Source organism: Cetorhinus maximus, chromosome 11 (assembly GCF_964194155.1).
Source record: "Cetorhinus maximus chromosome 11, sCetMax3.hap1.1, whole genome shotgun sequence".
Classification (NCBI taxonomy): Eukaryota; Metazoa; Chordata; class Chondrichthyes; order Lamniformes; family Cetorhinidae; genus Cetorhinus; species Cetorhinus maximus.
The window spans coordinates 124,768,285-124,782,875 of NC_135889.1; the positions used below are offsets into that span (position 1 = coordinate 124,768,285).

At 44.6% G+C, this 14,591-nt stretch overlaps 1 protein-coding gene across 2 annotated transcripts in view; it reads left to right on the forward strand.

The window, feature by feature from the left end:
• The window catches only part of aamp (angio-associated, migratory cell protein), a 29,818-nt gene extending 19,249 nt beyond the window's left edge, over nucleotides 1–10,569 (forward strand). For both annotated transcript variants that reach the window (XM_078552725.1, XM_078552726.1), the window contains 3 exons: nucleotides 1,741–1,831; nucleotides 3,906–4,060; nucleotides 10,301–10,569. In XM_078552725.1, coding sequence (XP_078408851.1) covers nucleotides 1,741–1,831; nucleotides 3,906–4,060; nucleotides 10,301–10,376 — 322 coding nt within the window. In that variant the 3' untranslated portion in view covers nucleotides 10,377–10,569. The remainder of the gene's footprint in view (nucleotides 1–1,740; nucleotides 1,832–3,905; nucleotides 4,061–10,300) is intronic.
• The last annotated feature ends 4,022 nt before the right edge of the window (nucleotides 10,570–14,591 follow it).

A 14,591-nucleotide genomic window follows, 5' to 3' on the forward strand; every position in this document is an offset into this window, starting at 1 on the left:
TCAAAGAAGTGTGAGAACAATGGCACCTGCGATGAACTGGGGAAAAGGTATTTTAGAGTTAACTGTGGAAAGGTTAAGATAGTTGGTTAGGTCATAGTTAACAGCCAACAGCTATAGCTGTGTGAGGAAGATCTCCTGGAAACAGCTCTAGGCTGGGAGAAGATGCAGTTTGAACCAACCATCCAGTCAAGCCAGGAAAGCCTTGGGCTGCAAAAAGCAGTCATGTTCTAAAGTTTTGGATTTCCACAGCAGAGTGGGAGAGAGTTTAAGTGGTTGTGTGGTATGCCTTTATTAAAGCTACAGCAGTTTTCCTTGGGTAATGTTACTGGATTTTTATAGTTAAACATTTATAAAGGAGTGTTGCCTGGAAGGTGTTTACTTGTGGGTCTAACCAGGTAGGGAGTTTTTTTGGGGAACGTTTTGTAAGATTAATTTTAACAGTACAACTGTAATCTTGTGTGCTTAAGTTTTCTTATATTCTTGTTAATAAAACTTTTAATTTTTAAAATCCCAAAAGTGTTACTGGACTTCTTGCTGCTGAGATCAGTACGTTTTCTTCACATTTTCAGAACACAGAAAAAAGGATATGGCCTGTAAACCAAGTTTCCCTCTGGGATTTGGTTTGCGCAGCAATTAACATCTGCTGTGTTTACATTACATTACATTAGTAATCTTCACCCTACATGCTTGTTAAGCTAGTAACCTTCAACCTACATACTTGGTTTAGCCAACCAGTTGTGTGGCAATCGATTCCATCAATCAATTGTCTGATGATCAATTCTGTCAAGACCACAAATGAATTGTTTACATTTCTTTTATATTAATGTATTATTTAGATGCATGTTTTAGTTATTTAGAGTTAATCCTTTGCTGACATCATATGCTTATTACTGTGGTATTGTTTGTTTACATTCTCTGAATTCTAGGTGTAGAGAATCGGAGGGCCTGGTGAGCCTAGTTTCTCTGGTTCTCCAAAACTCTGTGTTAATAGAGCTTGCCTGCTGGATTGTTCTGTAAGGAGAGGCTGACTGTGTGCCCTTTGTTAATGAGCCTGTTCTAATGTCTTAAGTACTGATCAGTCAGTGAAAGGGTTAATTATATTTTCCTGGTCTTGATACAACTTCCACAGTAAATAGTGGTCAGAGTAATGGACTATTGTATATACAATGCTTGTTTTATCTGCTGTGTAGTACGCTGGTCTGTTTATTATCAACGAAACTCTGGGAAACGGGCTGTCAAAGCATGAGGCTGAGAAATTCCTGGTTCGCAAATACACGCTCCCTTATCTTCTGAAGGTGCTAATTTTCCACTGAGTTTTGGGTTTAATGGGCACCAGCAGCCCTGCAGTAACTCAACCGCTTTGGCCACTGGACCTGTGCGAATCCAGACAGGGATTGTTTGCACGCTATTTGGACATATGATGGCCAAGTTTGGTCTTTTCCTGCAAAATGATGTGGACGAGTCGCTGACGGGCTGGCAGTCTGATTTGGCTCCTCGCTCACCCAGGCTGATGAGCCTCGTAGCTGAATTTGGGAACTTGCTCCCTAGCAGCACCGTGGGAGACCTTCACCACACACGACTGCAGCCGTTCAAGAAAAGGGTTCACTGCCACTTTCTCAGGGTGACTAGGGATGGGCAACAAATGTCAGCCTTCCCATTGAGGGCCACATCTTTTTAAAAAGAAAACAACACTGGAATTTTTCTTTCATTTGAAATTGTTCTGTTGTTTGGCTCCTATAGGCTCCCGTTGATTGCTGTTGGCTTTTTGGACGGGACCATGGGGATCTGGGATATTCCATCACAGACATTACGACACAAGTGGCAGCTTCAGGTAAGAAAGACCTGCAAAAGCCTGGATCTGTCCTTCCCCTCTTGGGCCTTGTCTTGGTTAGTGAGAAGTTCTGTGCCTGGACCTGTGTCAGTGCCCGGGTAGTCCGTGGGAGACGCTGGAGAACATCCTGACCCCGGTACCCCTCAAGGAAAGACCAAGCTCCTGGCCAGAGTGGGTGCAGCTGAAGCTGAGGGATTAGCGGTACGGTTATGACCCTGTGTCATACACTGCCCTGTGCCAGTTTTATAGCAAGCCCAGTGATGTGGCTGAGATTCTTTTTTTTTTTGACCCTTGCGTCTTTGTGATCTCTTTCCCCACCTTCAAAAGCCTCGAAGCTTATATTGGGGCCATCGACCACTCTGATGAGCTTTTCTCCCCACTGCTGCTTTAAGTTCACTGCTGTAAAGCTCGACAGGTTTCATTACCTGGAAGGCACTTTTCAAAGTTTTGTTGTAATTCACAGGAACAGGTGGAGGCCGTTCTGCCCCTCGACCCCAACCTACCATTTAATTGGATTGTGCCTTATCTGGATCACAACTCCATTTACCCATCTTAGCTCCGTAACCCTTAACACCCTCACCCGAATAAAGTCAACCGGTGTCGGTTTTGGAATTTTCAGTTGACCCTCAGCCTCAGCAGCTTTTTGGAAGAGAAGGTTCCAGAATTCTAGCGTCCTTTCTGTGAAGAAGCTTTCCTGACAACACCCCTGAAGGGCCTAGCCCGAATTTTAAGGATTTTAAAAAATTTTATTCATAGGGTTTAGGTGATGCTGCCGGCACTAGCATTAATTGCCTGTCCCGGATTGCCCTTGAGAAGGTGGTGGTGAGCCATGGCCTTGAATCTCTTTGAGTTTTATTGATACAACTGAGTGGCTTGCTTGGCCATTTTGGAGTCAGTTAAGAGTCAACCATATGGCTGTGGGTCTGGAGTCGGATGTAGGCCAGACCGGGTAAGGACAGCAGATTTCCTTCCCTAAAGGACAAGAGTGTACCAGAAGGATTTTTATGATAATCTGGTAGTTTCATGGTGACTGTTATTGATGCCAGCTTCTTATTCCAGATTTATTTAATTAACTGAATGGAGATACTTCCACTGCTGTGCTCGAATTTAAACTCCTGTCTACAGACAGTTAGCAGGTTTCTTGATTGCTAGTTTAGTGACATAACCGCTATTTAACCTTACGCACCCTTATGTTGGATGCCTCCACCCCATCAATTCCTGACAATTTCTTTAATTGTCTTAAACAGCTTAATTAGTCCATGCCCAAATGCAGCAAGATCTGGACAATATCCAGGCCTGGTCTGACAACTGGCAAGTAACATCCATGCCACACAAGTGCCAGACAATGACCATCTCCAACAAGAGAGAATCTAACCATCGCCCCATGATGTTCAATGGCATTACCATCACTGAATCCCCCACTATCAACATCCTGGGGGTTACCATTGACCAGAAACTGAACTGGACTAGCCATATAAATACTGTGGCTACAAGAGCAGGTCAGAGGCTGGGAATCCTGCAACAAGTAACTCACCTCCTGACTCCCCAAAGCCTGTCCATCTTCCAGACACAAGTCAGGAGTGTGATGGAATACTCCCCATTTGTCTGGATGACCTGCTGTTGGAGATGGTTGTTGCCTGACACCTGTGTGGCATGCATATTACTTGCCACTTGTCAGCCCAAATGCAGCTCCCACAACACTCAAGAAGCTTGACACCGTCCAGGACAAAATAGCCCACTTGATTGGCACCACATCCACAAACATTCACTCTCCCCTGCCCCAAGCCACGCTCCGTCCCCTCTCTTTCCACCACCCCCCACTCCGTCCCCTCTCGTTTCTACCCACTCCCACCCTGCTCTGTCCCCTCTCGTTTCTACCCACTCCCACCCCGCTCTGTCCCCTCTCTTTCCCCTCTACCCCTCACTAACCCCCCCCGCTCAGTTCCCTTTCTTTCTCTACAAAGGTCTCCCTTGGTCACAGACCCAGGTACAGGCAGGCAAGAGGACTCGGCTGCTGTGATGACAGCCTGGCGATTTGTGGGTGGTCTGTCTGACCAGTTTGTCTATCTTTCAGGCTGGCATCGTGCAACTGTTATGGGAGGACCACTCACCAATTATATACACAGGGAGCCTTGATGGAGCTGTGCGCATCTGGGATGCCCGATCAGGAAGAATGGAGAGTGAATGCTGTGGCCATGCAGCAGAAATCCTCGACTTTATGGTGAATAAGTAAGTGTCTCTGTCTCTGTTTCAGCCTTTCTATCACTAGTAGCCCAGCCCCATCAGGACTGGGAAAGATCGAATACAATCCATCTTGGTAGTCCCCAGACTGAAGGCATTTTGCCCCCGCCACACACACACACACATTCCTTAATAACTTCTTTCTCCAAAGTAATGGAAGGCTAGTGCTTCTGTTACTGGCCTGGTAATCCAGAGTCTGAAGGTTCAGAATTCACCAGAATTTGAAGCCAGTTTTTAAAAAAATCTGGAATAAGCTAGTCTCAGTAAAAGTGATCATGAAGCTGTTAGATTCTCATAAAAATGAACTCGTTCATTAATGCCTTTTTAAATGAAAAGAAAGACTTGCATTTTCATAGCGCCTTTTATGACCACCAGATATTTCAAAGTGCTTTACAGCCAATAAAGCCGTTTTGAAATGTAGTCACTGTTATAGTGTAGGAAACACAGCAACCAATTTGTGCACAGCAAACTCCCCCAAATACCAATGTGAAAACGACCAGATAACCTGTTTTTTGTGATATTGATTGAGGGATAAATATTGACCAGAACACTAGGGATAACTCACACTGTGTTCCTCTCCGCAGATGCTGTCAGACCTGCTGAGTTTTTCCAGCTATTTTTGTTTTTGATTCAGATTTCCAGCATCCGCAGTATTTTGCTTTTACACTAGGGAAAACTCCCCTGCTCTTCTTTGAAACAGTGCCCTGGGATCTTTTACATCAAACCAAACAGGCAGATGTGACTACGGTTTAAAGTCTCATCTGAAAGGGAGCACCTCCGACAGTGCAGCATTCCCTCGGTACTGACCCTCCAACAGTGCGGCATTCCCTCGGTACCCATCCTTCGACAAGTGCAGCGCTCCCTCGGTACCGATCCTCCGACAAGTGTGGCACTGCCTCAGTACCGCATCAGAGTGTCAGTGTGGATCTTTGTGCTCAAGCCCTGCAGTTGGACTTGAACCCAGAACCTTGTGACTCAGCAGTGAGAGTGCTACTAACTGAGCCATTAACTGAGTCTTTCGAGAAGGAAACTTGCGCACTCACCCGGTTGTGGTTTATATCTGATGGAGGCTCCACACATGGCTGTGCTCTGCAGCTCACTCTGTCAAATTACCCAGTGGTCAAGAAGAAAACCCATTAGCAGGAATATTTACTGCACAGAGGAAGGCCTTTGATTCTGTTGTTTAAGAGCAACTCACCTCGTCATGCTTTCCTGCCTTTTCCCCCTGGAGCCATGCAGAATTTTTCCCTTCAGATAATTATCCAGTTTTGAAAGCCATGATTGCATCTGCCTCCACCACACCCTCAGGAAATGCATAACCACTCTGTGTAAAAAAAAAAAAAAGTTTTTCCTCACGTCATCATTGCTGCTTTTTCCAATCAACCTAAATCGGTGTCATCTGGTTCTCAAACTTTCACCCAGTGAGAATGGTTTCTTTCTATCTGCCCTGTACAGACCCCTCATGATTTTGACACCTCTGTCAAATTAAACCACCTCTTAGAGCAATAAATACCAGCCTTACCAGCAATGCCCACATTGAAAGAATGAATTTAAAACTAAAAGTAGCCAGTTCTATCTTTTAATTTCCTAACATTGTGAATACAGGAGAATTAAGCACATAGCAAAAGGAAAAACAGAAACAGAAATACCTGGAAAAACTCAGCAGGTCTGGCAGCATCGGCAGAGAAGAGCACAGTTGACGTTTCGAGTCCTCATGACCCTTCAACAGAAGGGTCATGAGGACTCGAAACGTCAACTGTGCTCTTCTCCGCCGATGCTGCCAGACCTGCTGAGTTTTTCCAGGTATTTCTGTTTCTGTTTTTGTTTTGGATTTCCAGCATCCGCAGTTTTTTGCTTTTATAACATAGCAAAAGGATGTGGCCATTCAGCCTGTCAAACCTGATCCACCATTCAATTAGGTCGTGAAGCCTTCTGTTGTACACTATCTCTTTGTGAACTCATTTAATCTGAATCAGTTCATCTGATCTTGAGCCCATTCCCTGTGGTCACATTGAACAATTTGTGTGCAGACTTCTATAACTGTGGAGTATCAACATTTTCTAAAGCTAGGAGTAGGGACACTCCCCAAGGCTAACCTTGCGATCTGACTTTAAGGCAGTTGCCACTTTAATCATCACTGCTTGGACGTGAGCTTGCTATTGAGTGAACGTGTCAAAAGATTGAAGGTTGAGAGGAAGTAAAGCCTATAATAGTTTTCAGAAAGGAAATCGGTAAACATTTGAAGAAAAATTTCAAAGGGCATGGCAATGAGTATAAGTGGGTAGCTCTGCCAGTGAGCTAGAACAAGCATAATGGACCGAATGTCCTCCTTTCGCAGAACAGGCTCGAAGGGCCAAATGGCTTACTCCTGCTCCTAATTCATATCTTCCTAGTTCACATGTTCATGTTATAAGATTGCAAAATTCATCAATTTCTGTTAGAGACTGTGGGCCTCAGGACAGTGTGTTACAGGTTGAAGCCCCACTGCAGAACTTGAGCTGACAATCCAGGCTGACACTCCATTGCTGTTATGAGTGTTATGATCCTTGGCCAGACCCCGGGTTGTGGACGGAGATCCAGTTAGGGACCAATAACTTTTTGTTTAAAGTAGATAAGGTTCAAAGTTCAAGACGCTTACTAAGAGAATAAAGCCACAAGATCCCATCGGTTTTGAACAAACAAAAATAAACTTTACCATATAAGTTCAGAAAGATAAAACAATTTACAATATCTACCCTATGTCTAACATTCAGGGTAAGTACGAGTTACATGTGAATTGATGGGCAAGCTGTGGCTGGATGCGCCACATGACACAATAGATGACAGATGCGACTAAAACCGATTCCATGGATTTCTCTGCAGCCCATCCAGACGGTTGTCACATTGTGAGCCAGTCAATCTCACTGAGATTTTGCCTTTCTCACAAGGGTTTCCGATCTCCACACTTGAGATTTTGCCTTGGAATTCTCTCCAAAAGTCATTCCCACTCACATGGCTTCAACAATGGTCCACCTCACAGGGTTTCAGTCTCACCTTCTGAGATTCCTTTCTCCTGGATCCCCTTGTATACTCAACCTTCACCTTCCACACACAATCTCAGATCTTTGGCCATGCCAAGCAGAACAACACTACTCCAAAAGGGTACTTTTGTCTCAGCGGCCCATAGCACGGAGTCACCAACCTTTGGCTGCTTTCCCAGATCTTCAGAGCTGCCCTTGTGCCCACTTTTCACTCAAAGTCTTCTCCCTGCAGCTCGCACTTGAATTTGGAGCTTATTACTCTGCTCCTTTCTTATAACTACTTAACGGGACCTTTTCCTGTCCCTGGTCTTCATCCTTTACCTGGACTACCTGTTGGGACCTTCTCCTGTGTCCTGCTTCCGGGGCCACACTCACTATGCTGCGCTCCGTATCGGGCCATCTGACCTGCCTCTTCACCTGTTTTCTCTTTCTCCTCCTGCGCAAGTGCGCAGGGCCAGTCCCCGGACTGAAGAATGTAAAAACCCCAAACTGCGCGTGCGCAGCCATTTCCCAGCTGGTGCATGCGCAGGAGGCCTGAGGTTTGTTGGGATCCCGACCTACGAGCTAAAGAGGGTAAGTATTTGAATTTCTTAACATCGAGGGTGTTACGCTCTCAGCAAAGGGATATTAAACATCCCGTGTAACTGTTGGAACATGATCAGAGAATTCTTTATCTGGATTAAACACTAAAATAAAAGCTAAATATTGAGAATGCTGGAGATCTGAAATAAAAAAAGAAAATGCTGGAAGAACTCCTCAGGTCTGGCAGCATCTGTGGAGAGAGAAGCAGAGTCAACGTTTTGACTCCAATGTAACTCTTCTTTGGAACCAAAAGTTTTTCCAGCATTTTGTTTTTCTTTGAATTTTCCAGGTATCCTGGCCAACATATAGTTCACTGGTTAGGCCTCTGCTGCAGCACTGTGTCCAATTCTTGGTACCACACTTGAGGAAGAATGTCAACCCCTTGGAGTTGTGCAGTGGAGGTTTGCCAGAACAGTACCAGGGATGGGGAACCTATGTGAAGAATCTAGAATTGTTCTCCTTGGAGCAGTGAAAGTTATACGGAGATTTAGTAGAGGATTTCAAAATCACTAAGGGTTTTGATAAGGAAAAAAATGTTTCTGGTGGCAGGAGGGACAGTCACCAGAGGGACACAGATTGAAGATAATTGACAAAAGAACCAGAGGGGGAGATGAGGAGAAATGCTTTTTACACTGTGAGCTGTTGTGATCTGGAATACACTGCCTAAAAGGGCGGTGGAAGCAGATTCAATAGGAACTTTCAAAAGGGAATTGGATAAAAAGAATTGAAAACAAGAAATCAGCATGATGAACAAGGGAGAGGGCCTAATTTGTTAGCTTGTTCACAGAGCCAGATGTGATAGGCCAAATGACCTCCTGTGCTGTTGAGTTCTATTCCTCATCTAATACTAACCAAAAAAATGGAAATACACGTTATTGGCAGTCACAGACACAGAGCAGCTGCTCTGGTCTCTGAACTCATTGCCTGGGAAGAACTTTGAGACATCCTTTAATTGTGACACACTTATAAACCACCGTGACCCTTTCCCAAGGCTTTTACCCTGTATGAATCATTGAAGTGGGATGATATTGGTGAGTGTGTCTGTGCTGTGAGTGTTTAATAGTGGGGGGCATGGTGGGGGGGAACCTACCCCAGCTCTCACTGTGAAGTTGACTGCATGGGCCCAACGGGCAGTCGGGTGATTGATTTCTAAACAAACCTCATCCACGGCAGGATATGTGGGCTCAGAGGGGTTCTTCATGTTTTAACTGAAGTATTTAACGCAGAAAATGTTTTAAACTTCCCTGTGTGAATGTTAGCAGTTCAGATCGATTTCCAAAAGCTTTCTCTGTACTTTGAAGCTTCAGCTCACCAGTCTGCAGGCAGTAATCTTTATCGGGCCTGCAGCATTCCGGAGGCTTCCAGGAGTTCTCGTGTGACAGATTGGTTTATCTCCCGGTTGTAACAGGAGCAGTCGGAGGAGCCAGTGATTTTGAACCTGTGGTTCTCAAAACTCTTCACCACTGGGGTCTTTTCCAAAAACTTTAGCAAGAAGTTAGCAACAGTGGAGGAGCAGAGAGATTTAGAGATCTGTGTATAGAAATCACTAAAAGTTGGTGGTCAGGTGTAAAACTAATTTAAAAGGCTGTTAGAATGTTTTATTCCAGAGGATTGGAATGCAAAGGGATGGAAGTTGCGTTACAGTCCTGGTTAAACCCCATGTTCAATCCAGGGTAGAGCATCTCAAGAAGGATATACTGGCCTTCAAGGGATGCAGCACAGATTCACTAGGAAGATACCAGGGTTAAAATATGAGGACAGGCTGCATAGACTAGGCTTGTATTCCCTGGAGCCGGCCTCAGCTGGAGTATTGTGTCCAGTTCTGGGTGCTGCACTTTAGGGAGGATGTGAAGGCATTGGAGAGAGTGCAGAAAAGATTCATGAGAATGATTCCCGGGATGAGGAACTTCAGTTAATAAGATCAGTGGGAGTAGTTAGGACTGTTTTCCTTGGAGAAGGGTGAGATTTGATAGAGATATTCAAAATCATGAGGAGTCTGGACAGGGGAGATGGGGAGAAACTGTTCCCTCTCATGAAAGGATCAAGAACGAGAGAGCACAGCTTTAAAGTCATTGGCACAAAAAGTAAAATTGGTATGGGGGAAAAACATTTTCACCCAGCGAGTGGTTAAGGCCTGGAATGGCTGAGAGTGTGGTAGAGGCAGGTTCAATCGAAGCATTGATAAGGGAATTAGAACATTATCTGAAAAGAATGTGCAGGGTTATGAGGAGAAGGTGGGAGAATGATACTAAGTGAATTACTCATTCAGAAAGCTGGTGCAGACACAATGGGTGAAATGGCCTCCTTCTATGTCATAACAATTCTGTCATTAAGGACTGACCGAATGGATTAAAAACAGAGAATACTGGCAAAATTCAGGTCTGGCAGCATCTGTGGAGAGAGCAACAGCTGATGTTTCCAGTCCAGTATAAGCCTTCTTCGGAAAAGTCATATTGGACCCGAAACGATAACTTGGATGCTGCCACACCTGAGTTTTTCCAACACTCTTTTATATTTCACATCTCCAGCAGTATTTTGCTTTTATTTTCTGTTTTTAGTTCATTTTCCCACGTTCCCAGTTTTGCTTGGGTATAAATCTGAGATCTTTTTGTTTTTCCCGCAACAGGGAGGCGTCCGTGATCGTCACTGCTTCCGGAGACCGGACCGCAAAAGTCTTCTGCCTACAGCGGCCCGAGCGGTAGAACCAGCATTTTAATCACGCTCTCCCCGCAGCCTCCCCCTTACAGACTCGGCAGCTGCAGCACCTTGTGTAACCTGAGCTGGGCTGTGCAACAGGGACTATTCTTTCTGATTGACTTTTTAAAAAAAAAAAATTAATAAAAAAAACTTTGAATTTTTTGCTCTCAGTTTAAATAAAAGTAAGTTTTGAGACAGAAGCAGGAAAGAATTTCCAACCTTTGAGAACCTTTCCCAGACAGCCGGTAGGTCCTGGTGTAATTGTTGTAAGAGGTTGGTCTGTACCACTCATGCTGGAATTCTCAGCACTACGCACCATAGAGGGAGCTTTACTCTGTATCTAACCCTGTGCTGTAACTGTCCTGGGAGTGTTTGATGGGGACAGTGTAGAGGGAGCTTTACTCTGTATCTAACCCTGTGCTGTACCTGTCCTGGGAGTGTTTGATGGAGACAGTGTAGAGGGAGCTTTACTCTGTATCTAACCCCGTGCTGTACCTGTCCTGGGAGTGTTTGATGGGGACAGTGTAGAGGGAGCTTTACTCTGTATCTAACCCCGTGCTGTACCTGTCCTGGGAGTGTTTGATGGGGACAGTGTAGAGGGAGCTTTACTCTGTATCTAACCCTGTGCTGTACCTGTCCTGGGAGTGTTTGATGGGGACAGTGTAGAGGGAGCTTTACTCTGTATCTAACCCCGTGCTGTACCTGTCCTGGGAGTGTTTGATGGGGACAGTGTAGAGGGAGCTTTGTTCTGTATCTAACCTCGTGCTGTACCTGTCCTGGGAGTGTTTGATGGGGGCAGTGTAGAGGGAGCTTTACTCTGTATCTAACCCTATGCTGTACCTGTCCTGGGAGTGTTTGATGGGGACAGTGTAGAGGGAGCTTTACTCTGTATCTAACCCCGTGCTGTACCTGAAAATGGGAGTGTTTGATGGGGACAGTGTAGAGGGAGCTTTACTCTGTATCTAACCCCGTGCTGTACCTGTCCTGGGAGTGTTTGATGGGGACAGTGTAGAGGGAGCTTTACTCTGTATCTAACCCCGTGCTGTACCTGCCCTGGGAATGTTTGATGGGGACAGTGTAGAGGGAGCTTTGTTCTGTATCTAACCCCGTGCTGTACCTGTCCTGGGAGTGTTTGATGGGAACAGTGTAGAGGGAGATTTACTCTGTATCTAACCCCGTGCTGTACCTGTCCTGGGAGTGTTTGATGGGGACAGCGTAGAGGGAGCTTTACTCTGTATCTAACCCTGTGCTGTACCTGTCCTGGGAGTGTTTGATGGGGACAGTGTAGAGGGAGCTTTACTTTGTATCTAACCCCGTGCTGTCCCTGCCCTGGGAGTGTTTGATGGGGACAGTGTAGAGGGAGCTTTACTCTGTATCTAACCCCGTGCTGTACCTGCCCTGGGAGTGTTTGATGGGGACAGTGTAGAGGGAGCTTTACTCTGTATCTAACCCTGTACTGTACCTGTCCTGGGAGTGTTTGATGGGGACAGTGTAGAGGGAGCTTTACTCTGTATCTAACCCCGTACTGTACCTGTCCTGGGGCTGTTTATAATTTTGTAAAACTTTTTTTCAGCCCTGAGTTGCTGCAGTTAGTAATGTGAACATGACCCCTGACTTTCCTTGTTGGGAAGTTTGTTAATGCTCCAGCATGATGTCAGCGATTTTGCAAAAATATTTATTTGCTTTTGGGATAGGTTACTGAGCAGAGAGCAGGGCCTATCACACACTCTCCCTTTCCTATAACAGTGGCAGTGAAATGGACAAATAAATCATGATTGGTTCCTATTCCTGCTACTGTCCACCTCCATCATTCAATTTCCCTATTTCTCACCCCCAAATAATTGGCCCTTGGATAAATACTTGAAAAGGAAAATTGCAGGGCTGTGGGGAAAGAGCAGGGGGAGTGGGACTAATTGGATAGCCGTTTCAAAGAGCCAATAAAAGCCAAAAGTTGCCTCCTGTGCCACAGGGTGCGCTGTATGATTCTATGATCCAGTGCCTACTGCAGTGTGTTTGGTGCCTCAGTGTTGGAATGTGAAATGCGCTGGTCTGCAGAGTGTGAGATGGTGTATCCCCAATGTGGAGCACCCATTTAAAGTGGATGTGTGATGAAAGCTGCTGGCAATGGGAGTCTCCATCACCTTCTTAAGGGAAATTAGGGATGGGCAATAAACGTTGGCCTAGATAGTGATGCCAACTTCCTGTGAAAGAATAAAAAAATGATCTAAGTCGGGAAATTGGAGCTTGAGAGATCATGTTCGTGCAGCCAGTCAACAGCAACTTGCATTTGCATAGTGCTTTTAGTGTAGAAAAGCGCTTCACAGGAGGGTAATCAAACAAAAATGGCACCGAGCCACATAAGGTGCTGTTAGGGCAGGTGGCCAAAAGCTTGGTCAAGGAGGTGGGTTTTAGGAAGAGAGAGGTGAGTGTTGGAGAGTTTTAGTGTGGAAACCTGAGTTCAGGCCCTAGACAGTTGTAAGTGTGTCTGCCATTGGTGAAATAATGAAAATTCTGATTCCAAGAATGTCAAGACAACATTGATTGAATAAGTCAGAATATCCTTTTTATTGCCTGCTGTATCTGAGACTCGTGCTGGTTGTGGGGAATTAAATTCTGCAAATCCATCTATTTTTCCATGAAAACCAGAGACCGGTGGTAATTTATCATATTTTCTCCACACTGATTATTCTTGGTCTTGGGAGTTGAAGGCTGGGCAGTGCAAGCCCCTTGATCTATGTGACCAACATTGAGGGTGATGGAACAGCCCATTCCCCAGACATCACAGTATCTAAACACAAACAACATTCTAACATTTCATATTTTACTAAGTAACTATGCTGTTGGAATGTTTCTGCCCTTTACGGGTGTGAATTGATTTGAGATTTAAAACTTCTCCAAGACAATCGACATTTATATGATGTAGACTCTGTTTTGTATAAAGAATGTATACTTGCCCCTTGTGATCACAAACCATCTGAAGAATGTCAGCTGCTGGGTCAACCATTTCTGTCCAGAAAGAATTTCCCCAAAACCACATTAAGACGTTTGATGAAGTCACATAAGAGGGACTTTAGGTAAATCTGAAGCTTATGGAATGGAAGGCAAATTATTTACCTGGTTAGGAAAATGCTGGAGACAGTAAGGACAATGGGCAGGTACTTTAATTGGCAGAGTGTGACTTGTGTCCTGCATGGCTCTGTGTTAGGGCTTTAAACTATTCATATTTATTAGTGACTAGTGATTAGTGGAAAGACATACCCAAATTTGCTGATGACACAAAGATAGGTGACATTGCAAGCAGTGTAGATGAGAGTATAAAATTACAAATATATTAATATTAAATGAACGGGCAAAACTGTGGCAGATGGATTTTGCTGTAGGCAAATGTGAGGTCATCCATTTTGCATCTAAAAAGTATAGAGCTTTGAAGTACAAAAGTTTTGTATATAAATAGTCCTTTAATAGTACAGAACTTGAGTATTGAAAAAAAGAGACATTGAAACTTTTCATCTTGCATTCATCAGGGCACTTCGCACAAATACCAATATAAGGGGAAAACAACAATTTATACTGTATGAGAAGAGAGTGCTAATTGGTTGGGCAAATGGACTCATTGGTAGAGGCGTTGTCATGGGGAATGCACCAGTGATGGTGACTGACAGTTAACTGCTAAGCATTGTTTGAAATTTAAACCAGGCAACTTGACCCTGATTGGTCAAGGCATTGCTTTGAGGAATGAGTCAGCGAATGGCTGACACTTGTTTAGCTGAAACAGGTGCACTGTGAGAAATAAAAACAGAAAATGCTGAAAAACTCAGCATCTGTGGAGAGAGAAACAGTTAACATTTCAAGTCAGTATGACTCTTCATAAAAATGTATGTACATGTTCTTTCCGTCTGCAACAAACAGGGCCCTGTGTATTAATATATGTAGCTGCCAGCACACACACATACGTCAGACTGTGCACCCGACTGACAATCTTAACTTGGTTGTCAGCCTAATTCTTAGCACACTGAGGAATTACATCTAATGTTGGACACTGAGTTTTGCAAGAAGAGGCTGGTTGGGCATGGTCTATACCCTGCCCCTTGCGAACAGTGGCTAAGCCATGCTGTTTGATATGATCTGCCTCTCCTTTTGGGATGTATGTCCTACATACCCAGAATCACACTGGCACAGAAATTCATACATCAATCACTCATTTGTGTGATAGGAAGAAT